The following is a 24,697-nucleotide window of genomic DNA, read 5'->3' as shown; positions in this document are numbered from 1 at the left end:
AGAGGAAGGCAAAGTAAAACCGTGAAGTTAGAGTTCAGAAGGCCGGATTCACTTTAAGAGGATCAGAACGAAATGTGTCCAAGGTTACACGGTTGCAGTTCACAAAAGTCTTGAAAGGGTTCACAAAAGAGTTGGACCAAAGAAAGAGACCAGTTAGATGGTCAAGGCGGCCAGCCCAGTCCAGAAGGTTAAGGGATTATTATTACCTTGTAGCAATCTTTGGAAAGGGAGGCCTGGCGGACACGGTACCTTAAAGTGGTGAGAATACTCCAGCGGGGGCAGTTGTTCCTGGCAGCGGATGCAAGTTGGTGCTTCGTCCGGGGGAAGAGAGGATCTCGTCGGGAAGGAAGAAAGGAGTCCGTTGCACTGCCAGGGAAGTAACCAGCCGCAGAGTTCTCAGGTAAAAGAAGCGGTCCTTTTATTCGCGGTCCAGTGGTAAGTGGCTATCCGGTTGCCGGTGTGCTTGGCACGGGCAATTCGACCACAAGACGTCCTGGGATGCAAGGAAAAGACGCTAAACTGGTTGTGCCCACCAGTCAGGGGAAGAAGCCTCTCCAGCCGGGAAATCTTCTCTGTCGTCGGGAAGTGGTGAGTCGGTTCCGCAGGGCTCCACCGGTGGTGTTGTCGTGGTAGGTCGGCTCAGCTTCTCCCTCGTCGGATTCTCAGGTCCTGTGGCGACTTCTGAAGTTCCAGTCCCCAAAGCCCTGCTTTTATGCAGCACACCCCCATTCACTCAGCCTAGCTGTCAATCAAACATGCTAAGTGGTGAGCCGGCCGGCTCACCACTTGGGCCAATGACACAAGAGTGCGACTTGAGTTACCAAGGTAAATCAGTCCAAGGTGCCTAAACCCCCTTCCATACCCCCTGTGGTACCCAGACAGAGTGGCACCACTTTTGGAGGCTTCTGTGGAGAAGCCCGCCAAAAAGTGGAACAAAGGGCTCGACTTGGGTTGGAGTCACAAAAGAGAACACAAACGCCATTTTAGAATCGAGTCCTGGCAAAAAATACCAACCGGCGAATTAATATTAATTAAATAAACCAGCGGTATGTTCAAGGCTATGAGAATTAAATAATTGAAGTTGGTAGCCTCGAACAATGGGAAAATCCCATAGGGATATATTCGTGGTCGAATATAAGAAGTAGTATCCACTGCCACCAGCCAAAACTCGATCAGGGGGGACGGAGACGTGCCCCCTCGACTAACAGACCCCGGGGCAATCGAATTGCCCCGACCAGTACGTCCACAATATGATGGTTTGTACCGGTTTCTGTTAATAATTTGGGACTAGTAAAGCCAATGGTGACTTTACATGCCCTGGGAGACAGTCAGTCCCATGGTATGGAGTCTATGGTGGGGTGTCACTATGACACCCCTGTGTCACTGCACGGAGGGTGCTGTGTGACACACATAGTAAAAACACATGAGACCCTATGGAGTAAAGGACCCCATAGCCCATAAAACACATGAACAGTCAAAGGAACACCATAAATCATGTCCAAGAGTGGGAGAAAAAGAGTCTCACTCTTGGCAGGAGGAAAAAACAAACTCCAGAAATCCAGCAAAGCTGCTGGGGGACTCACTAGGTTAGGAAATTCAGCCTAAAGAGAGAATTCTCCCTAACAATCTGTATCTAAGAACCTGGAAATAAATGTACCTGAAGTGAACTTAAAGCGCATGGAACTTACATTTTAAAAATGGTGACGAGGATGGGATTCGGTAACCCGTGCCACAAGCTGAAGGACTGAGGACCCGGCTGCGGGGGGTGCAGGAAGGTTAAGCTGCTGGAAAAGGACAACAACGCCCCCAGAAACTGTAAGTCCCATCACCCAGGGCATGGGGAAGGAAGAGCAACGGAGTGGGCTGAGGACTACATTTAGTTCCCGGGCTTCATAGCCAGAGGCATTGGCTGCTGGGAGTGAAGGGACCACTGACTCCCAGAGGGTGGTCTGGTGACTGGATGTCCAGCAGGCGTGAGCCTGTGGTAATATGTTGTCTTGCTGGCACAGTGGAAGATAGTACTGCTATTTTGTCCAGGCGAAATGGGTAATGGATTACAGAATGCCATAGAAAGCAGCCAGAGAGCATCCCACAGAGAATTTGAGCACAGGAATGTATGACGTTGCAGCGCTGATATATGTTTTACTACAATGGCTGGCCCCATTGAATAGCTCCGTTTTGGGGGGGCTGTCTGTTGCATTGAAGAGCGCTTGGATGCCGCCGTCAGAATGATGACGTCACCGGTGGAGCACACAGAGTTGGCAATCACATCGAGCGCTGACTATGTAGGAGTTCTGATCGGAACTTTGGTCGGTGGCAGTGTATCGTTCTCCTCACTGAAGTCATGGCGTTCCGGAACTGTGTCTGTCTGTAAGGCCAGAGGCGTAATGGGTCTGGTCAGAAAACAAGCTGAGTGGGTCAAAGAAAGGACCTTGAGGAATCGACGTAACGTGACATTCTCACGTGGTTCGGACCCGTATGGGAACAGGCTCTTATCGTGTGGTACAGTTTGATATTCCTCAGTCGCTCCGCCTACCTGAGATGTTCTGTGGAGGGCAATGGAATACATCTGAGCTTTCGGAATTGGAGTGGTGCCACATGGCATGACTAATGTCAGAGTGCCGATATGTCCGCATATAATGGTGACAATTACGATGGTCAGTGATCAAGGCAAGCCGCTCCGTCTCAATTAGTGAGACGTCGGGTAGAGGCCAACGAATACAGTGACTGGTGGGGAATAATGACAGCTATGCATGGCAATTTGTATAGATTGCATTGCTCGACAAAATTTCCGGCTGGTTAAGGTTAATGCTGGATGTTATGTAAATGTTTCCATCGTGTGTTATGGTAGTGAGGAAGTCCACTTAAGTATTTGGGATTTATAGATTTTTTATTTTTTATTATATGCTGACAGCACTTTCTGTGTGTTCATTTGTACTGCTCTCCGAATGGTCGTATGAGCTTTACGTTTGCAGGAGGGTGCGTTTTGCAAATGAGGAATGGGTATATTGATAGGCTAGGAACCTGTGTGCATTCCGAGTATGTAAATAGATTGTGAGTGAATACGTGTGCGATAGCTTTAATCATTTTTAGGATTTTCAGCTATTTTTTGCAGGATGTTAACGCCTACCTATGGCGATGGACTTTTAGATTTGTTTGAGTCTGTAATGGCTATGGACTCTTAGGTAAATAATTGTGTTGGGGATGGGTATATTCTTTCATTTGCTGCAACATTGGTTATAGCATTTATTTGTTAATTTGCACAAGTTTCATTATAGCCCTGCAAAGGCTGCAGGTTTGATACTAGTGTGTGGTTGAGATGTGCGTTGTGCATGCTTGTGATAGAATTAACCTTTTTGAGGAATTGTAGGTTTGGAGTGGCGAGCACCCTCGCATATAGACTTCCGCTCGCACAATGTGTTACTGTGTTGGTGCGAATCACGCACATCTTAATGTGTTTGTACAATGGCTAAAACTAACGTTTCCTTTTAAGATTTTCACTTTTTAGAGGTGCATTATGGAACATGAACTGGAAAGGATTTGTTTATAGCCCAAATGGTTATGGATTTATAGGTTCGCCTTAGAGTCTAAGGATGTCTATGGACGTTTGAGTTCATAAAAATGTTAGTTTTGGGGATTTTATTTTCTATGAGCAATAGGGTTATGGTGTTCAAAAGTTTACAACGCAAATGTTTTCAATGCAATTTGTGTATTGTTTACAGTGTATGGTTGCAGCATTCTATGATTATGGTGTGCATGTTATGAATCTGACCCAGGAGAGAGTCAGTTAATGCTTGGTAATGGTTCAACACACATTCAGCATGGTTGTGTTCCAGTGTGAAATGCATGGTTTAGTTTGTTTCAGTAATGTCAGTGGGGGATATAGTTTTCCTTACATTGTTTTGGTTTGGTTTAGCTAGTTACCTGACGTGGTAAAAGTTGAACATCCATATGGTTGTTCTAGAGTAAGGTAGCGCCTCGGCTCTTTCATAAAGGATGTTGGGATTTTCTAATTTCTCGTAGTGGTATCGCTCTGGTTTATAGGGGTTACCTTATTCCGGTTAAGGTTGAACAGCAATGTGGTTGTTCTGTAAGGGAGGTAGTGCCTCCTCTAGGGTTTGTTACCCTTCTCATTGTGGAGAACAGTAGGTAGCAGCTGGTGGTAAAAAGGGGTAGCTGAGGACGCCTGGTAATGACCCGTTAGTATGGGGTGTGGTGTGTCCTGAGATGATGAGAAAATAGTTTTCTATGTTACTTGTGACATTTATTGTGGTTTTCGTTTTATCTATGGGTTCAACAGTAGACTTGTGTGAGGATACCAGCGTTGCTGATAAGATCGTTTAGTTTTTACCAGTCATTGATGTTGGCATTGGGAGTGCGTGGCCACTGCTCCCAATGTGTTTGGAAGGTTTGTACAATGAGGTCTGGTGTGACGTATATGGTATCGAGTTCATGGGTGTTTCTGATCTCAGTGATGTTGTGTGTTTCCACTTTGTGAATCCCTGTTGGAGTGAGTTTGTGGTTGTCTTTTTGGAGGCTTTGAGGTCTCAGTTCTCTAGAGTGGCAGTCTAGAGGCCTGCTGGGGTTCCAGGGTGGCAGCCTGGACACCCGTGTTGTTGTAGGCAGGAGCAGGTGATAGGAGGTGAAGCAGTTTTGTGGTGGTGTTGGAACGTAGGTGAAGTAGCCCAGTTTCAGGGTTGACTAGGTCCTGGGGTGAGAGCCCAATTGCCTGTTTGTGGTAGGAACAGATAGATGGATGACAGTATCTTTTTGATTGGTTCATGGAATGTAGTTTGTCATGATGTGATGTTTTGATGGTTGGGTTTGGCCGTGGAAGTGTTTGTCTGTCAGTTGAGTGTCTTGTGTGGATATCTTTTTTGGAAGGTGGTAGTTGTGTTGTGTTCTGCTGGTGGTTTTTGTTTTGTGCATGTATGGTTTGGTAAAGGAGGGAGGTGTGTTGTGTTGTGCCTGTCTGTTGTGAAGTAGTCTGTGATGTCATGTGGAATGTTTATGAGTGGATGATGGAATGTTCTGAGGGAGTGTTCTGTGTAGTGGCAGTTAGAGCTGGCCTGCCCTGGGTGATGGGAGCCGGTGTTGTCTCAGCTAATGTCCTTTATGTCTTCGCTAATGTCCTTTATGTCTTCACGTGGATTTGTATCTAAGAATCTGGAAATAAACTTACTTGAAGTGAGCTTAAAACGCATGGAACTTACATCTTAACACTTTGGTTATCTAGTACCACATGTTGAACGTGGGAGGGAGCTGAAAAATAAATAATGAAATCAGCTATATGATGAATCCATTACTTTAGGTCTTTGTGCTCTTTCTCTCTCTCATATTAAAAAACACCATCTAGTCCCCACCACTAACAGATATGGTATAGCTACAGCTGTCATAAAGTATGTGGTGGGTGAACGTGTGGAGGGAGGCAGAGCAGTTGGAGGAATGTGCACACGGAGTGCCAGCTGAGACATCTTTGATTTTATGTCTTTCTAAAAGTAGTTTACTCTTTCATCTCTGTGGTTGGAGTTGACAAGCCAGAGTGTGTTGGCCTGATACACCCGCTGATATGAGCCTCTTACCAACCCCTGGCACAGAGCTTGTGTAGGGGTGCATTAGTAAAGGGTGGAAATATGGCCTCGGCCCAGTATATCAAATTTGTATTACATATCCAGAGAAGGTTCTGCAAAAACTGTCCAGAGTTTGACCAATATTATTCTGGTCGGAACTCAAGTACTGCCTGTGGGGACCACACTGTGGTTCTCCTAGAGACCAGACAAATATTAAAGGGCGGCTTAAAAGAAGCTGTAATGTGTGTATTGTTTTCACTCAATCATGCGCCACCACATCTCATTGCTTACAAATACTTTTCACATCCTTTTTAGGTTTTATTTTTGGAGTGAGCTTAAGGCACTAAACGTTCATGAGCTGCTTTTAGTCATGCAATCTTAGATGAATAGTTAGTACGATATGATAAGGCATTTAAAAATGGTAAAAATAAACAAATACAGGTATAAAATAATTCCCTGCTAATGCTACTTGTTACTTTCATGTGGTGCCTTTGCAGAGGTTTCTTGCTGCCAAAACGTGTGGCTCAACCTGGAGTATATTTTCAATTTTTTTCTGAAGAACTGTCATGTTCGACGGAGTAATGACACTAAAATGAAGTACATTGTGAAAAATGTAAGTCTATATTGATTCTGTGGCCAAACACTTAGTCTTAGTGGCTTATGTTACATATCCCTCTTTCTTAAGGATGCAGTTGCAGTCTGGAACGGGAAACAAGTTACTGTCTTTGAACCATCAGGAGCTACATTGCGCAACACAGGTAAGAGCACTGCAGCATCCACGGTAATGAACACATATTTTTTATGCAACCATTTTTTTGACCAGATAATGACGGTGGAAATGTGAGGGCTTGGTTTTCATTCAGGTGGTTTATTGCTAGAGTGTATATGTGAGGCTCTCAATACCTTACAGCAACACCCCCGTACTCGTCCTCTGAAAATTTGACCATATCATCCCTGTGCTGGCTGCCTGTCGAACAGAAGTAACCTTGCAAATCATGTTAATAGTGTACATGAATGTGAGGTATTTGCCTGTTGTACCCATCAGCCTTATGGCACTGATATGTCCCAATTTGGCCACTCAGGGAATCTGGAATGGGCCAGCTCTGCGTGGCCAACCCAAAAAAGCATGTGCTGGAGGAAGAACGTTGGGCTATATCGTACCCAAGATGTGGAACTTCCTCACAGAGAAATAAGTTATCGACCATAACTGTATATGGCACAGGGACTTGTATCTAGAACTCCAGTAAATGTAAATAGTGCAACTGTTGTCTAGCTGTAAAAGTAGCATTATGTTCCTTCTAATCACCACTGTACACCTCGATTGGACTAACCACACAGCCATTTCTACCAAGCTCCACTACTCCAATCCCTCCCATCTACAGCAACTAAAAACCACATAGAGACCTCAATGTTCATTCAGAAACATCCTCTTGGACTCCTTAGAAGGGAACCTCACCAACCTGGCCTTGACACTCCTTCATTTGACATGAGCAACCCTTTACCAGCTCAACTGTGCTATGACTTTGCCAACATCTACACACCATTAAAACTACAAACCAATATAACCAAGCCATCGGCTTTCTGGTATACGCAAGAACTCACAGACAGTAAACGTGTCATCTGCAAACAAGAAAAGTTCGGGACTAAAACACTACTATAAGCAGCTCTCACCGCCTCGAAAAGTGAAAAAATCAAAGGGTAGAGTACTGTCCCCTCTGAAACATTCATGAATGTCAGTTTTCCTGAAAATATAGAGCACTGAAACAAAATTCCTAGCAAATTGCATTCAGTTTATTGCCACACCATTGATGTAATTTCTGAAAGCTGTTGTTTGTAATTAAATATGGTGGCAAGTCTAGCATTGTTGGCCTGCAAGTGATCTTCACAGTGTTTGAGTAGGCCAGACTCTACCTGTTGATTACAAACCTTACCTTTTGAGAGCATACAGTGGTAGTTGGCTGCACTGGGGATAATAAAGGGCTTTCTTCACGAAGAGATGGGCCTGCGTTCTAAATACTTTACTTAGCTGTAGTTCTGACTGATACAAACTAGTGTTTTCAAAGTGAATGTCCGGAATGTTCGCATGTTCCAAATTTGATTTCTTTTAAAAAGCTGTTTACCTTATTCAGACTGTAGGCTCCCTCTGATATTAATTTCTGCATGTGTAAACTGTAACTCCTACCAAGAATTCAAACATGTTCAGGTTGTATGAATTACATGTTCACACTGTAGTCTCTACTAAATCGTCTACATGTTGCAAATACAGTATTTTATTAGGGTATTTATGACATTTTCAGAACTTAGACTTTTCTGATAGTATTGTCTTCATGTTCAGAATTTCAATTATTTTCCAATGGTACTTTTGTCATATTCAGAATGGAGTCTTCATTTGTAGGTATTTTCAGGATGTCTATTGCTTCTTCTTACGGAGATGTCAGTAGGCTCTCCAATTAAGTCATTCCTAATAGACCTGGTTTCATGATAAGCATACATCCTTTAGGTGCCAGGACTATTCAAATTTTCAGACTGCATTTGCTTCTAGTTGTTCAGAATATGGCCACTACATAATATATTGTTGTTCAGATCAGAGCAGGGCTCCATTTCATAAAAGGCTAGCACATACATGATGCAGGGGTAGTGGGAGTGGGTGGTCGGAGGACACCACCATCTATGGGTGCAGACTTGATGTAATTTATTGATTTATTTGTTTAGATTTGAACGAAGCAATCACTAACCAAAAATTGTGGAGAGTGGAAGGTTTTGAATTATTCAAAACCAATGACAATAGTCTGGGCCAACTCCTACACCACTGTATGTTCCATGGCAGAAGCAGACCAGCCCTATGGAAATCACTCTGGTACTGCCACCAATTGGAGCTGTGCAGACGAAACTGCTAGACCAGGCCCCTCTCAAGTTAAAAAAAGCAACCCCAGACATGTTTCGTCCTTGTTGAGCCCCAATCAGTGAGGTGCAACTTGGTTCGCAATGGCACAGCAAGCAAGTCACCCACATCTGGGCGCGTGTCCCCTGTCACATACAGAGACTATTGCTTCAGAGCACCAAGAGGGTGGAGGGGTAGAGAACCTCAGCATATAAGCGAGGGAGGGATGTGAGAAAAAAAGGAAAAGGAAGGTTGCCTAAGATAATACAGAGAATTAATACATCAGAGTTAAATGGGAGGACATTATTACTAAAGCGATCGGGGCACAAATCCATCAAGCATTGTTGCCACAATTTGAACAGGTGCTCAAACTGACTAAATAGCATTGAGCTGATAAATATATATGAACACAAGAGTGATATAGCACACTTTGTCACAAAACCCAGTAAAGTGGCCCAAATCAGAACTTTAAGACACACTAAATGGTATGACACTGAATGCCGACATGTAAAATCTGAAATTATTAGGGAAGTAAAAAACCCTACTGCCATAGACCATAAGGGGTTGCGAGGACTGAGAGAACCCTACAAGAAATAGGTGAACAAGAAGAAGGTAGATTTTTGGAAAAATGAGTGGCACAAGCTATTGGTCGCTGTACAAAGTAAGGATAGCTTTGTCTTTCGGAAGAATGTAGCAGGAGCTACTGCTGAGAACTCTAATACTATTCATGGGAGTATTTGAGAAGACGTTTGGTTAAACCACTTTACCAACTTCTATGTATCTCACACTGAACATCCCTATACTATCCACTGTTTCTGGTGATTAGCCTATTCCCCCTGTTGCAGATTTTTGCATTACTCTCTGTGATTTTAAATAAGCCATTATAGCCCAGAGGGCAGGTAAAGATCTGGGCACCGATTTAACCCCCGTCATCCTCTTCAAGAAAGAAGTGGACATCTGGGCACCTGTCTTTTATGCCATCTTTAACGCTGCGATTGAAATTGGCAGAGTTCCCAAATCATGGACAGAAGCCATCATTGTCCCTGTGTACAAAAAAGGTGGTAGGGATAATCCTGCTAATTACAGGCCCATTTAGTTACTTTATGCAACAGGGAAAATATTTGCTCGTACACTTTATTACATCTGGCTTCAAAGGCCAAGAAGTCATCAGCAATTCGACATGTCCAAGGGGGTTTCCAGCCCGGCCTGAGCACTACAGATGAAGCCTTAAGGGTTTTTTTTTTATTCATAAAAAATATGTAGCTTTGAGGAACATGAATCTTTATACTATCTTTAACGACCTCAATGCAGCATTTGATGGAGTCCCAAGTAATAAACTTTGGATGGCCCTTGCAGACCTTGGTATACCTGTTGGCTTATTGCGTTCTATCATGAGCCTTTGGACAGAAATTCAGGGAAAGTAAGATGGAATTTAGCAGGTAACAGTACCCACCCTAATGACATCAACCTTGGTGTACTCCAAGATTGTGTACTTGCTCCCACACTATTTCTTATATATAAATAAACTGATCATTGACTTTACTCAGGTAGAAACAGAAACACCAAGATTGGGCTGTAATCTTATACCCCTCTTGCTCTTTGCCGACGATGCCATCTTGATTTCCAAAACTCGTCGGATTAAAAAGACAGGTCGACATCTTCCACAAGGGCTGTATCGACAGTGGTCTGACAATTAATATTCAAAAGACACAAGGTATGGTATTTGGCTCAGAAAACAGCAAGAAGAGACTTAAGCTGAATGTGAAGATAGGGGGGCAACTTATTGAGCAGGTAGACACCTTTGATTAGTTGGAAATTAGATTCTTTACCAAAGACACTTGGTCTGCACAGATAGAAAAGATGGTAACAACATTGTACAGAGCAAGCAATGCTTTATTGAAATTAGCTTGCTCTTTTGGTGGTGAAGGACTGTCCCCTTTGCTTGAACTGTATAATCCGCACGCTAGCACACCTTCATCATATGGGGCTGTTATCCACGGCCATGCCAATTGCACCAAGTTGCAAACAACAGGCAATGCTTTTCTTAAAAAACTACTATCAATACTGAAGAGCACCCTGAACATGTCCCTGCTTAATAAATGAACACAACCATTTATAGCTGATGTATTAGCTAGTAGACCCACTACATACTGGATATGAATCTGGGCTACCCCTGAATTGTTCACATATAGAGATGCTATATGCGAGGTGTTGTCGCAAGCAGGTGGTAGCAGCACCCAGCGGTGTAAGCATGTTAGGGGGGAATTGAACTCTTTGATCCTGAGTCATCTATGGTCTAATCCTGCTTCTATAAATTCTCAGTCGAAATTTCAGATTAGGCAAGAATATCTGCTAAAGTCACAATGCAACATTGCCAGTTATTATACATCAACTGCCCAGAGCAGGGAATATTCAAGCTGTCAACTAACTATGGACAAGGAAGACTATTAGGATAATATCACCACACCATTGATGATATCATTGTATGTGAAGCACAGGCTGGGAATGCTGTCAATAAATACGTTACTCTTTAAATTCAGTGTGACTGAATCTGAGATTTGCTCTGTCTGCTCCCTTGGCAGGGAAGATACTAATAACTTTTTGTTCATATGCCCATACTATCTGGGACTTAGAAACAAGTTAATAAACCCTATCTTGTTGAAATTTAAGGTCCAGCATTTACATGAAGCCCTGTCATTGTCCAAGAGTTCAGTTGACAACTTGAGCAACTTTTGCATTTGCCACTTATATTTATCACACTTGGTTACTTAGAAGTAAGTGTCTTAAAAACAACTAGATGTTATTATCTTCATTTTTTTTAAATGTTTACTTTATCGTGGAATCTTCGTATTTTGAAAAGGGTTCTTAATCAGAATGTCAGGAAATGTCAAAATGTGTCTTTTATGATGTCAGGTTGATACTTGCTCTTCATGATATTATTTTGACCCTTGCACCTCTACAGACTCAACTCCAGCCGCAGCTGGACCGCTGCACTCGCCCCTCCGCTGGCTCATCGGGCCTGCTGGCCGCAGCACTCTTCCAGCAACAACCAGCTGCAGCTGCCTTCGGGGAGCCGCCGCCGCACCTGACCCGACCCACCATCCTGCAGCCGGAGTGATCGGAGGAGGTTGCCCGGGATGGGGAGGAGTACCAGAGGGCTGCGGGGGCCCAGCGCACTGGTGGCCCGGCTGTGCGGGCTCTCGCTGACTCTCTGCCCTGATTATCAGCGAGGCTTTTTGACCCGGTTGCCACCGGAGCCTTGTGACGCTGCGGCAGGACCGCAGTTCTCCTCCCGCCACTGCAGGCCCAACACTACCTGCCGCTGCACCTCCTCCTGACCTGCACTCCCCCATTGCAGGCACCGGGCCTCCGGCCCCAGCATCCACTGGGAGGAGCCCGGAGCGACCCGGCTGTGAGGAGCCCCCACCTGCTGTAGCGGCCCCCCGAGACTTCCCTCACCCAGGTCCCCATGGATCTGAAGAAAACTTGGGGAGTCCTTTCCCCCACCACACCACAACCTGCTGAAGTGAGTCTCCTGACCCTAGCCCACCACTCCACCCTGATCCAGCCTACCCCTTGAAACAGCCCTGATCTCTCGCCACTGACATATAGATCTGATGGTTAGAGACCTGTCCTACACTGTAACTGCCACGTGGGGAACCATGCTGTTTACTCACCTGAATTAGGTGCCCCCCTCTAACACGGTAGGGGCCCCCACCATACCGTCTCACCGAGGCTAGTGCACCCAGCTGGGGGGAGTGGGAGGCCCTCTCTGCACTTGCACGGAGAGCCGCCTTCAGCAAAACCTCTGGGTGACACCCGCCTGAACGAACGGCAACCCAGGCACTGAAATGTCTAAGCGAAAGGGCCCAAAATCGGCGGACATAGCCAACCTGCTGCAGTTGAAGTACAAAGCTAAACAACCTGGATGCCCCCCGCCCCCTTGGCCCGACCTCCATCACCCCCAAGATCCCAGGGGCACTGGGCCACAAAGGAAGATATCCAGGCCCTCCTAGCAGCTATCAAGACGGAGTTCCGCAACTGTATGTCGGAAGTCACAACTAAGTTAGAGGGCCTAGACGGCCGCATAGAGGAGGTGGAACATAGGGTGGAGACACAAAAGACCAAGTCATGGAACACTCAGCCCAGAATGCGGAGCTGCAACAGAAACTTCAATCTCTGGAGGACAACATTGAGGACGTACACCGCAAACAGGAAGACTTGGAAAATAGGGCCCGCAGGAACAACATTTGCATCAGGGAGTGTCCCCGTCTCGATATCGGACCAAGCCCTCCCGGCCTACATCAGGGATCTCTTCCAAACCCTCCTCCCAGACTGTGATAAGTCACTGCTCTTCCTGGACTGCACTCACAGACTGCATAGTCGCAGGAGTACCCCGATAAACGCTGCCCCTGAGGTGATCACCAGAGTCCACTTTTTCACCACAAAACAAGAGATTATGGTAGCCAGTCGCTCACAGGGGGACCTTACATACCAGGGGGCCACCATACAGCTTTATCAGAACTTAGCCGCCTCAACAGTTAAACGTCGGAGAGCCCTACGACCGCTGACCACTTTCTTGTAGGAGCGAAAGATCAAATATCGGTGGCTCCACCCGGCCTCGTTCCAGTTCACATTTGAGGGTCAGTCAAGGGTGATCCATGCTCTTGAGGAAGCCTATGACATCATGGGGGGTGAGTCTGCGACCCCTGAAGAAGACCTGACTGCCTCCCCAGCAGAGAAACCACGCAGCTCAATTGCAAGGTCACAGCGCAGTCGCTGGATGAAAGTCCCAAAAGAGGAAAGCTCCCCGCCGCGCACGTCTAATGATCAACTGCCAATTCTCCATGCCGGAACCTATACTCTCGGTACCCGGGCGTCCCACGCAATGCCCCAGCCAAGCCCTCAAGGCCTAGTTTGGTTGTCTTTTTGTTTTTTCTTTTTTTGTTGGGCTGGGCCCCTTCCCGGCCCTCTGGGTTACTGGGCCATGTTTGGTCCTGGTTGGGTTACTGTTAAAACCCGGTTACAGCTGACCTACATCTACAACCCTCCACTGGAAGACTACCGCCAGCGGCCATTTGATTCCCCCCCACCGCCCACCTAATCACTGAAAGCGACCAGCAGACCACCCCCAATACCAAGCAACATTATATCTCTTTGAATGTTTGGGGCCTGAACTCCCCCGTAAAACGCAAGTCCACCCTTCGCCGTTTGCAGGACCTCCAAGCTCCGGTTGTGTTCCTCCAGGAAACGCACCTTCTAGTAGAAGACTTCCCTAGCCTACGATGCTGGGAATTCCCGATTCAATACCTGGCCTCGGGAACCAGCAAAAAAGGAGGCACAACGATTCTGCTGGCAAAAGGCACCCCCTTTAAGGAGAAAGGGACTCTGCGGAGCTCAGATGGCAGATTCGTGGTGGTTAAAGGGGATCTTTATGGCCAACTCCAGACGCTGATCGCGGTCTACGCGCCAAATGACGGTCAGGAGGCCTTATTCGCAGAGCTGGAATCGTCTCGTCTCCCCTTTCTCGAGGGCCAGGTGGTCCTGGGCGGGGATTTCAATGGGGTCCCCAACCCCCTGTTGGACACAACGGGTGCTCTGTCACCCAGGGACTTCAAGATTGCTCTGAGCCTTTGCTACCTGTTCAGAACTCTGGGTGTGGTGGAAACCTGGAGGGTCCTCCATCCGGACACAGCAGACTACTCATTTTTATCCCATGTCCACCGCTCCTCATCCTGAATTGACCTGATCCTAGCAAGCCCGCAGTTCCTGCAGTTCACTGACGAGGTCCAAATTGGCACACGGGTCCTGTCTGACCATTCCCCGATCCTTCTCACCGCAAGGATCTTTGACCCGGACCCCCCCGAAAGACGCTGATGGTCCTTATACAAGCCGATTTTGTACGACATGGCGGTCCGAGACGCTATATCCAAAGCGATCAAGAACTACTTTAAAGAGAACCTCCCCTGCCCCCGACCTCACCTCTACAGCTACAAGATGGGAAGCCATGAAAGCCGTAATCGGAGGCGAATTAATAGCGCAGGCTGCTGCATACAGGAAGAGGCGGGCCATGAGAAGGAACAGACTGGAAGAAGAAATGGCAGAGGCAGACTCGGTCCTGAAGAAAAAATTGTTTCCCAAAGCGGCCAAACTGGTGAGGTTAGCCCACATGAAACTGGAGGCACACTATGCTGAGGACACGGCGCAGTCCCTGATCAAGACAAAGCAGAGCTACTATGTAAATGGCAATAAAGCAAACCAATACCTGGTGAGCAAATTAGCCAGAACCCATTGGCGAAACCACGTCATCGCCCTGAAGGACCCGTAGGGCAGAACTGGGTTTGGGGAAGAGGCTAAACTACAAATAGCAGCGACCCAGCTAGCTAACAGCCTGACCTCAGCCCCCCACCCACAGGCTCTCCAATTTATAGCGGGTGCCCGGTTACCGCAGCTCTCGGGAACGGACAGAACCACCTTGGTGGCTCCAATAACGGCTGAAGAGGTAGAAGACAAACTCAAGTCCTTGAAGCCCAGGGCCCCGGGTCCAGACGGCTTCCGGCCCAAGTTCTACAAAGTTTTTCACCCCCTGCTTCTGAGCCCACTGACCGAGCTCTTCAACTCCTTCCGGGACACAGGTACTATAGCCCCTTTGATGCAGGAGTCCACCACAGTCATGCTCCTGAAGCCAGGTAAAGACCCAAAAGAATGCTCATTATATAGGCAGATATCTCTTCTTAATGTGGACGCAAACACATTCTCTAAAGTATAGGCGAACAGGCTGGCCCAGGTCCTACCATCTATCATAGACCAGGACCAGGCGGGATTCATCAGAGGCAGAAGCACTGTGGACAACGTTCGCCAAGCACTTAATCTCATCAAAGTGGCGACTCAAGACCGACAGGGCCTGGCAGACCTGACCTTGGATACCACCAAAGCCTTCGATAGGGTGGACTGGAACTTTATGCGGCTCACACTGGAGGCATTCCGGTTTGGCCCCACATTCCAAAGGAAGTTATTGGCTAACTACAAAGCCCCGAAGATATCACTGCGGCTTAACCAAAAGACCTCAACCCCGATCCTGCTCTCGTGTGGGACAAGGCAGGACTGCCCGCTCTCTCCTCTGATCTTTGCCCTGGTCATGGAACCATTCGCCCAAAGGACACGATCTAACGATGAAATCACTGGGCTGCACATAAACTAGGAGCAATTCAAGATCTCCTTGTATGCTGACGGTGTGATGATTTCCATCACCAACTGCCAGACCTCACTACCTGCCGTTCTAACTGAATTGGAGGCGTTTGAACAAGTAGCGGGATTCCAGGTTAACTACTCCAAATCGGAGACACTGGGCATCAATCTGGGTGCCCCCCACATAGCCACCCTTCAAGCTCTTTGCCTACTGACATGGAGCACCGTTTCATCAGCCTACCTAGGGATACGTCTCACAGCAGACCCAAAACGGCTGTACGCAGCCAACTTTCCCCTCTTATTCAACGAGCTGGAGAATGACCTGCAACGCTGGGACAGTCAAGAAATCTCCCTGCTGGGGCGGGTCACAACATGCAAAATGAACCTTCTACCCAGTTTGCTGTACTTGTGCTCCGCTCTCCTGGTCTCTCCCCCGAAACGTGCCCTGGTACAGCTACAGAAGAAGCTTGCGAAATTCGTTTGGACAGGGCGCAGCGCTAGAATACCAATGAAAGTCATGACAGGAGCAGCTAAATGGGGCGACCTGGGTCTGCCCAACCTCACAAACTATTTCTTGGCAGCCCAACTGGTGACCGCTTCTGCCTGGGCGGGACAAGAATCCCCCCTGAAGTGGCCCGGATCTAACAAGCTAAATGTCAACTGCAACTACACTCCCTACTGCACATCCCGGGGGCCCTCCGGAGCCGTGGACCACGGATGCTATCAACTACCAAAGCAACTCTCGAGGCTTGGGCCCGGCGAAGGAAGAAGCTGTCCAAGGGGTGGGCCCGCATTCCCCGATCATCTGGAACCCCGACTTCTCCCAAGGGATGGAGGCCACAAACTTCAACCGATGGACCACAGGGGCCTCTGCTCCCTCTCGCAACTCTACGAGGGCAACAAGCCGCTCAGCTTCGAAGAATGCAAAGGTCGCCTCCAGTTGACAGAGAGGTTCACATATGCCCAACTGCGCCACTGGATCTCGCAACCAGCGGTTCGTCAAGGGGCGACCCGGGGCCTGCACCCCCTTGAACACGCGCTGGAGGAAGGCGCAAACTGGAGGAGGATCACAAAGCTGTATCGTCTCCTTCAGGAGGATATATAAGAGGTCAGACCCCCGTACATGGCAGGATGGGAAGCGGACCTAGGACACCCCATCGAGGACCAGACGTGGGTGGAGATATGGACGAGGATCAACTCAACCTCCAGATGTGTTAAGAACAAAGAATGCGCCCTCAAGCTTCTCCACTGCTGGTACCTCTCCCCAGTCCGCCTACACCATTGCAGCACATCTATAGACCCGAGCTGCTGGAGACGCTGTGGCGAATGGGGATCCTTCTTCCATATGTGGTGGGGTTGCCCAACGGTGCAGTCGTTTTGGAGGGGGATCATACAAATCATTGAGGACATTACCCAACGCAAACTGCTGATGTACCCAGAAGTGATCCTCCTGGGTGTAGCAAGCCCGGACTGCTACACTAAATCAGGACGCTCCGCTAAACTGCTGACCCAGCTACTACTAGCAGCCAAGATCACAGTGGCTCGTAAATGGAAAATGTAAGAGGGCCCCATACTGCCCCTCTGGTGGATAAAAGTCTGGGAAATACTAGTGGCGGAGAAAGTCACGGCAGCGAGAGAGGGGGCCCTCCATCGCTTCACCGACTGTTGGGCTCCATTGCTGGACTACCACAGCAGATTCCCAGCGCTGACTTTCCAACCGCGCCTGGTGATGAACATTTTGGGGCTCCGGAGCCCCGATGGATCCCCAGACCATGAGAACATCACGGACAGGGGGGAGATTACGATGGGGGCTGCCGAGGGAGGGGAGTGAACAAATTTCATGTATATCGCTAATGATGGGATGGGTTCCAATATGGATAACCTGCTTGTCATTCTGTAACCAAAATAAATAAAGTTGTTAAAAAAAAAACTGCAGTGACTATAGTGTTCTCTTCTAGTCGTTTTGGCTTGTATTGCCCCACAGCCAATAGGAAAATACTCCCTTAGCTTTGCCCCTGGAGAACACCTTCTGATTTTGTATTACACATTCAAGGGTTTGAGAGTCCATTGAAAGTGCTGTTCTTCATTTGACGAGCTACATGTTTTTTTCTTTTTCAAAATCAGACTTTATTAACATTTTAATTGAAACGATGCAGGTCAACAATACAACGTTCTCATATAGTCATCACTGTTCAACCTGTCTGCCCCTCCTACCCCCCTGGACTCCACCGCAACAAGTTTCCAATGTGTTCACAAGAATCAAACCCCTGACAGCACCCCTCTTATCACCTTAACAATACGAGATTGTACCTGACCGTGAATTTGAGAATCCCTCCCTCTAAACCCCTCTCCTTCCCTCGAGCTCCCAGCAGTAATATAACCAAGTTGTCTTTCCTCCACGGAGGCCGTGCCACACCAACTGCAGACCCCTCTTTTAACCCTCCCTTCTAACACCCTCACCCCCCATACTTCTCGAAGAAGGGCAGCCACAGACCATCAGTGTTAGACCTGAACTCATCCAATAGATGAGTAAGAAATTCCATATCATAAAAGGCTCAGACAACATCTTGCAGCCACCATCATAATCTGAAACATGAGTCCCTGGTCCGATATCCGGTCCTCCCCTACACCTACCCCAAAAATGAGAAGCCATGACGAAAATTCCCTGTGAATCCGGTCAACCCCTTTTATCCATGAGAAGAACCTCCCTTCAGTATGTCTGGACCCTTGGCCAGCCCCACCACATGTGAATATAGTCCCCTTTCTCCCGGCGACATTTCCAACAATACGGGCTGTACCCCTCTTTCATCTGGGCCATCCTCGCAGGCGGGTATTGCCATCTCTGTAACAGCTTTAAGGTCTGGTGTCTATATTGGAGTGACGCTGTGGAGCAATCAGCCACCCTGCACATCCTAGCCCATAGGATACCATCAATTTCTCTTCCCAAGTATTGCTCCCACTGGCATCTAGACGGGAGGGGGTCCCTGGGAAACGCCAAGGGCATTCTCCTGTATAATCCTGCTAAAAGTCCCTTGGATCCCGACTGTGTAAGTAAAAATCTTTCAAAAAATTCACCCCCCAACGCGCCTGCGTTAAGACCCCCTTCAGTTGCAGGAAGCAGAAAGGAGACCGTTTACGAAGCCCCAAGGCCTCCTCTAACCCTCCCATGGAGATGAAGTTGACCCCTTCCACAGCTGTCAAGCCCTACTCAGTCCAGCCTCGTACCCAGATTGGAAGGCCAGTGGTGATTCAATCCCATCCTCAGCGGGGTGCCCAAATACAACTCAGGTGTGATGGCCACCTCATGAACCATCTATCGTCCCCTTCCTCCCTCCCTCCATAAACACCACAGAACTTCCAAGACCAGGTGGTATAATACCCTCCTGGGTATACAGGCTCAGGGCACCCAGAGCCACTCATCCAGTGTAACAGGGGCCAGTACTGCATTATCCATCACCACCCATTGTTTATGTGAGAGTGGATCAAAGTGGTCCACAAGGAACCTCAATTGGGTAGCCTTATAATACGTTGTCAGGTCAGGAAAACCCACTCCCCCTTCCTCTTTGGGCAGAATCAGCGTCTTATAGGCTATCCTATGTCTGGCCCCTGCCCAAAGAAACCTACCATGGCAATTTTCACCTCACAGAAAAACAATGCCGGGATCATTACAGGCAACATCTGGAATAGAAACAGGAATTTAGGGAGCACCACCATATTGATACAGTATAACCTTGCCATTCATGACAATCCCAAAGTCGACCATCTCACCATATTCCTATTTGTATTTGCCCATAGAGGGAGGACATTTCCGGAGAACAGGTCCCCAGGGTTTTGTGTGAACTGGACCCCAAGTTAACGAAAGTTGTCTCAAATGGCAGGCCCCCAATATATTCCCTCTCCCCGTCCGCCAGATTTCCTGTCTCGAATGCCACAGACTTCCCCAGGTTGACCTTGAACCCTGATAGTCTCCCATATTTCTCCAGATCACTCAGCAGGAGGGGAACAGAGCGCAATGGCCTGGTAACATAAAGCAGGGCATTGTCAGCGAAGAGACTGATCTTACAATGAACCCCCCCAACCAGTACCCCTCATTGTCCCTAACCGCCGCTGCAATGCATAGTTGAACAGTGACAACGGACACCCCTGGTGCGTGCTGCTCTGTTGGGGAAAAGCCTGTGATTCCACCCCGTTAACCACCACCCTTGCCGTCGGGTTTGAATACAGGGCCACCATCCACCCCATCCACTTTGGACCCATCCCCAGTGTTGCGAAAACCTCCCCCATAAAGGACCAGATCACCCGGTCAAACGCCTTCTCAGCGTCGAGGGCCAGCAAAAGCGCTCCTTCTTCTTGTATCCCCGGTGCGCTGAGGACGTGGAGCATCTTGCACATGTTATCTGCACCTTGCCTATGGAGTACGAAGACAGCCTGTTCCGGGTGGTCCAACCGGTGAAGGCAGGACTCCAGATGGGACGCAAGGACTCTAGCAAAAATCTTACCATCCACATTAAGGTGGGAGATAGGCCTGTACGAGGCACAGTAAGCCTGATCTTTCCCAGGCTCCAGAATAACCACTTTAAGGGCCTGAAGAAAGGTTGGCGGTATCTCGGAATCAAGAGGATATCTATCCTCATATATGTTTGATGGGGGGGAGAAAGAATGTGTACCGCCCGGTCCTGGAGAGTGATACTGCCACATATCCACCCAGTAATGATCCTGCAGGAGGTCCCGGAATGCCAGATTGTCCATAGTCACAACTTTGGCGCCCACCCCCTACGATGACCACCAATCCTGGGCTGGGTCCTGTACCAGGTTAAAGTCTCCCCCCATGAACATTGCACCTAGCCATCAAGCATCTTAAACACCCTATGTATGAACCCCAATTGCCCCACGTTGGGCCCGTACAGGGTGGCCAACGTGACCATCACCCCCTCATGAGTGCCCTTTACTCTCAAGAATCTCCCTCCAAAACCCCTCTTTACCTGATCCCCATCAATCGGAAGGATTTACCCAGCAGGATCCCTATCCCCTCCTTCTTGGAGGTCCTATGAGAGGCCCAAAAGTTATTTTCGACCCCTCCGCCCTTCTCTGCCAACTGCGCCCGTGTCTGTAGTGGGTCTCCTGTAGGAAGAGAATTGCCATGTTCTGCTTACGGAACATGTTAATAGTGAGGGATCTCTTGTTTCGGGGAGTTCAGACCCTTCATGTTCAGTGTGCCCACCAAAACCTCAACCATACCCCTCTTGTATTTGTTGCTGGCGGACCTTCGCAAGTCCCATAAGGTACCCGTCCTGGGTTGCCTGTGTGTCTCGTTGCCTCTGAGTCCTGTCCATGCACCCCTCCCCCGCTTCCCCATGCCTCCTAGCCTTACCCCTCCTTCCTTCCCTCCTACTCCTAACCCTGTCTGAGGCGTCCGATCACGCACCCTTGTTATGGTGGGCACGTCCATCGAACCACTAGAGGTGTCTCCCCCACCCTGAGCATCATGTCTAGCCACTTTCCCTTTCCCATTACCCCTCGACACACCACAGGTGGGGTGGGGGGCTCTTGGGGCCCTCCACCCCCGGCTCCGGTTCCAACCATAGAACCCAATTTCCCACCTTTCAGAAACTCACCCAACCCCACCCTGTTGGGTGCTATCCACACCTACCACCCCCTTATACTACCCGCCCCGCATCTCAATTAACAATTAACTGTAACGTAGATCCTTAATTAGTAAACCAGTAATTGCCCCCCGTAGGGGGTTACCAAGTTGCCTTCCCCTGACAACCTCGGGGCACCTGAGCAGAAGATCCAGTCCCCCCTTTATTCAAGTACCTTCGTCGTGCAAGGGAGGGGTGTTGAGCATCAGGATCTTCTGGTTGCCCTTTGCCCTGCCCTTCCCTCTCATTGACTCCGGGCCCTGGGGGGTCCGGTTAGGGTCCAGCCCTTGACCACTGCTGCCCGCTGTGGGATCCCTTCGCCAGCCCACCAGGTCTTCCATGACACGTTGTATCTCCTCCTCCGCCACAAGGTGGTATCTTTCACCCTCTCATTCAAACACCAATGCAAAGGGGTAACCCCAGCGATACCACACCCCTTTTTCTTGAAGCCATCAAGTGAGGACCCCACATTTCTTCCGACTGAGCAGAGTATGAGCTGAAAGGTCCTGAAAGACAGCCACCTTTGAGTCCCCATAAACCACCTTCTCAATGCACTTCGCCTTTTCAAGGACCCTCATCTTGTCTCCATAGTAGTGCATGAGAATCAACCATATTATTTCTTGTATCTTGTGTTTTAGGGCCGCCAGCGTTTCCCTCTCGAACTCCTGTAGCCCAAAAAAACATAGATTATTCCGTCCCTCCCGGTTTTCAATGTTGTCCACCTTAAATCGCAGCTCCTCCTCACGCCTCTCCATTTCTATGAAGCGGGCTTCCATTTGTGTCTCCAGGAGTCCTGTTGAGGTTTAGTTGGCTTCTACTCCATCCATCCTGTCTTCCAGGGTGACCACCTTGGCTGATAAGTCCGTCATTTTTGCTCCCATATCTGTCCTCATTCCCCTTATTTCTTCCAGAATATTCTGTCTGTCGCTCTTGATAGAGCCCAGTTCTGCCTGGCTTGAGGTGAGCTTCCCTTATCCTCTAGCCTCCGCCATCGCCTCTTCACCTTGATATTGAAAGCATGTTAATGCCTCTTTCCAGCTCATAGGCATTCCAGAATCTTCCCCCTTGGTGACCTGGGAAGGGTTGGGCTAAACTCTCCAGATCGCTAGGAATCACGACTGGCCCCTCAGCTGTCCCATTATCAGTATAGATCGCTCTTCCCCACTCCTTCTCGTCCCTCCTGGTCGTGCTTGAGGCGTGTTGTGGTCGGCCTGCCACGGTTCCACCTGTTGGGCATCCCATCCTCTATACAATATCTTGTCAGGCAGGTCCCTGGGTTTGCTTTCAAGGTGTGCAGGTCGAGTCCTCTCCCCAATTCCCAAACCGCGTCTTCACTGCGGCTCCTCTCTGCAACCCGTGTGCACTCCGGTGTCGGGGCTTCAGCAGTCTGCCCGATAACTCTTCGTGCTCAACGTACTTTATTACTGGGTCTGCGGCTTCTCAGACCGCTCTTTCCCTTTGCTGCGCGGCTTCTGGGTAAATTAAGCCCTCTGTGTTCCACTGGGCACCTGAGGGGGATCAGGTGTCACCAGGCTGTCCAGCCTGTCTCCATTACCCCAGGCCGCCCCATGCCACCTGCTTGCGCTGCCTCAAGGCTGCCTCAGATGTCCTGTACACCTGCACCACAACAGGGGATCCAGGGCCCCGGTTGCAGAACTCTGTGTATTCAGGCCCAACCCTCCTCTGTCTCCCTTAACAGTACCCTGCAAGAGGTGCCTTCCTCTGTCCAACATCCATGTAGGCGCCAGGAGACTTCCTGTATGTGCGCATGGATCTTCACACCGAGAGCTTTGTGCTACAGTGTATCCTCCCCCATGGGCCTGAGTCTTCCCCACACTTCTTGGGTGCCCAATATGGCTATGGGCAACAGGGCACCACTGGGCCGATGGCGTCCGGGTCGCACCACTCACTGAGATGGCCTAACGGCACAATTTCCCTCTCTCTGGGGTGTCCTCACCCGGAGACTGCATACGTCAGCCAAGCGCTGCATGCCGTGGGTCAGGTTCCCCTCCTGCGGCAGCCTCTGCTCCCTCCTCACCTGCATACGCTCCAGGTGTCCATTCCTCATGCTAGTGAGCTTTGCTGCTTGGAGTCACCATGCGTAGCTTATTTCTTGCCCATTAGCATATGATCACCGCCACGCCATCCCTTGGTCCCAACTTCAAAAGGTTTCTGCAGGGCTGCGTAGAACAGGTCTCCTCACTTTGGTAATACTTCGCTGCAGCATCAAAAACCCTCATCTCCCCTGCCGCGGTCCGTGACAAGTTAGTGCACTGCCTTGCGGGATGTCGGGAGACCAGCTGTTATGTCCCGCAGATCTCCTCGTATAGCGGGGTTGTCCGCCTCCCTCGGATCGGCCTCTGGGTTCTCGTTCACAGACACCAGCTCCTATTCCTGCAGGCTTCCCGTTGGCCACACAGTAGCTCAGGCACCCCGCCACCACCGCAGTGCCAGAACACAGCTTCAAAGCCTGCGGCCCGTCCCTCCTCCGGCTGCAAGTGTGGCACACGCCACTGTCCCTCTGGTGCGAGTTCCGAGGAGCCGTTGCTTTGCAGCAGGCGAAATCTGCCATGCCCCCAGTAGGGGCGGTGGGGCCATCCCCCCCTGCAACTCCTTCACCACTGGTCCGACACAGGGTAGGAGCCCTCAGACAATGTTGAGGGTGTCTCCCTCAACGTATCACTGATGCACCTCTCCCTCCAGGCTTCTCGGCTACCACAGCCCAGTTGATGGCCCACACTGTCCCTGCCAACGCCTGGCGGCCTCGATTTCTCCCTCCTGGGATGGGCACTTCTCCACCTCCTTAGCTTTACAGGTGCTGCAGGGGTCCGAGACTTGCTGGGGTTTTCTTGACAGGGAAATACTGCTGCTATTCTCAATAACTCCACTTTGATCTCAGAGCAGGGGACAGAGCTTGATGCTTAGGCAGCCATCTTGCCTGCAAACCCCTGGTGGCCTCCGATCTACATGTTTTTTAAATGATTTTTATCGTTTTTTCCTCCTCAAATTGGAAAGCCTCTTTTGAGCTTAGAACTATGGCGGTGTGTTTACATCTCTAATGATCCATTGTTGGGTGGATCTTTGTCACTTCAGGATAGAGGCCTATTTAAGGCTTCCTTTTTTCACCACCATTGCTGACCCACAGACTAAGAAAAGCCCCTTCAAGGCATGCTCCACCTGCCACTTAAAAAATATCTACGTAGAAGATCAGAATGTCCAGTGCATTTACTGTCTCTGTCGAAAACACAATGTCAATTCATGTTCCATTTGTCACTCCTCCTCGAACAAGACCCTCCATCTCTGCTATAGAAGGTTGGTGACTTGGCTTGACAAGGGTCCTGTGGCCTCTAACTTTGCTTCTGTTCAGAACCACGCTGTACTCCACCAAAGCAGGCTCTATGAGCATACTCCCTCTT

General features: G+C 48.9%; 1 protein-coding gene across 2 annotated transcripts in view; it reads left to right on the top strand.

Moving 5' to 3' along the window:
• IFT140 (intraflagellar transport 140) overlaps window positions 1–24,697 on the top strand; it is a 2,226,364-nt gene that overhangs the window by 1,097,253 nt on the left and 1,104,414 nt on the right. For both annotated transcript variants that reach the window (XM_069646971.1, XM_069646972.1), the window contains exon 11: window positions 6,256–6,328. In XM_069646971.1, coding sequence (XP_069503072.1) covers window positions 6,256–6,328 — 73 coding nt within the window. The remainder of the gene's footprint in view (window positions 1–6,255; window positions 6,329–24,697) is intronic.

This window comes from Ambystoma mexicanum, chromosome 2q (genome assembly GCF_040938575.1).
Source record: "Ambystoma mexicanum isolate Mex_15411 chromosome 2q, UKY_AmexF1_1, whole genome shotgun sequence".
Classification (NCBI taxonomy): Eukaryota; Metazoa; Chordata; class Amphibia; order Caudata; family Ambystomatidae; genus Ambystoma; species Ambystoma mexicanum.
The sequence above is the reverse complement of the archived record's forward strand: the minus strand, read 5'-3'. Positions and strand labels throughout refer to the sequence as shown.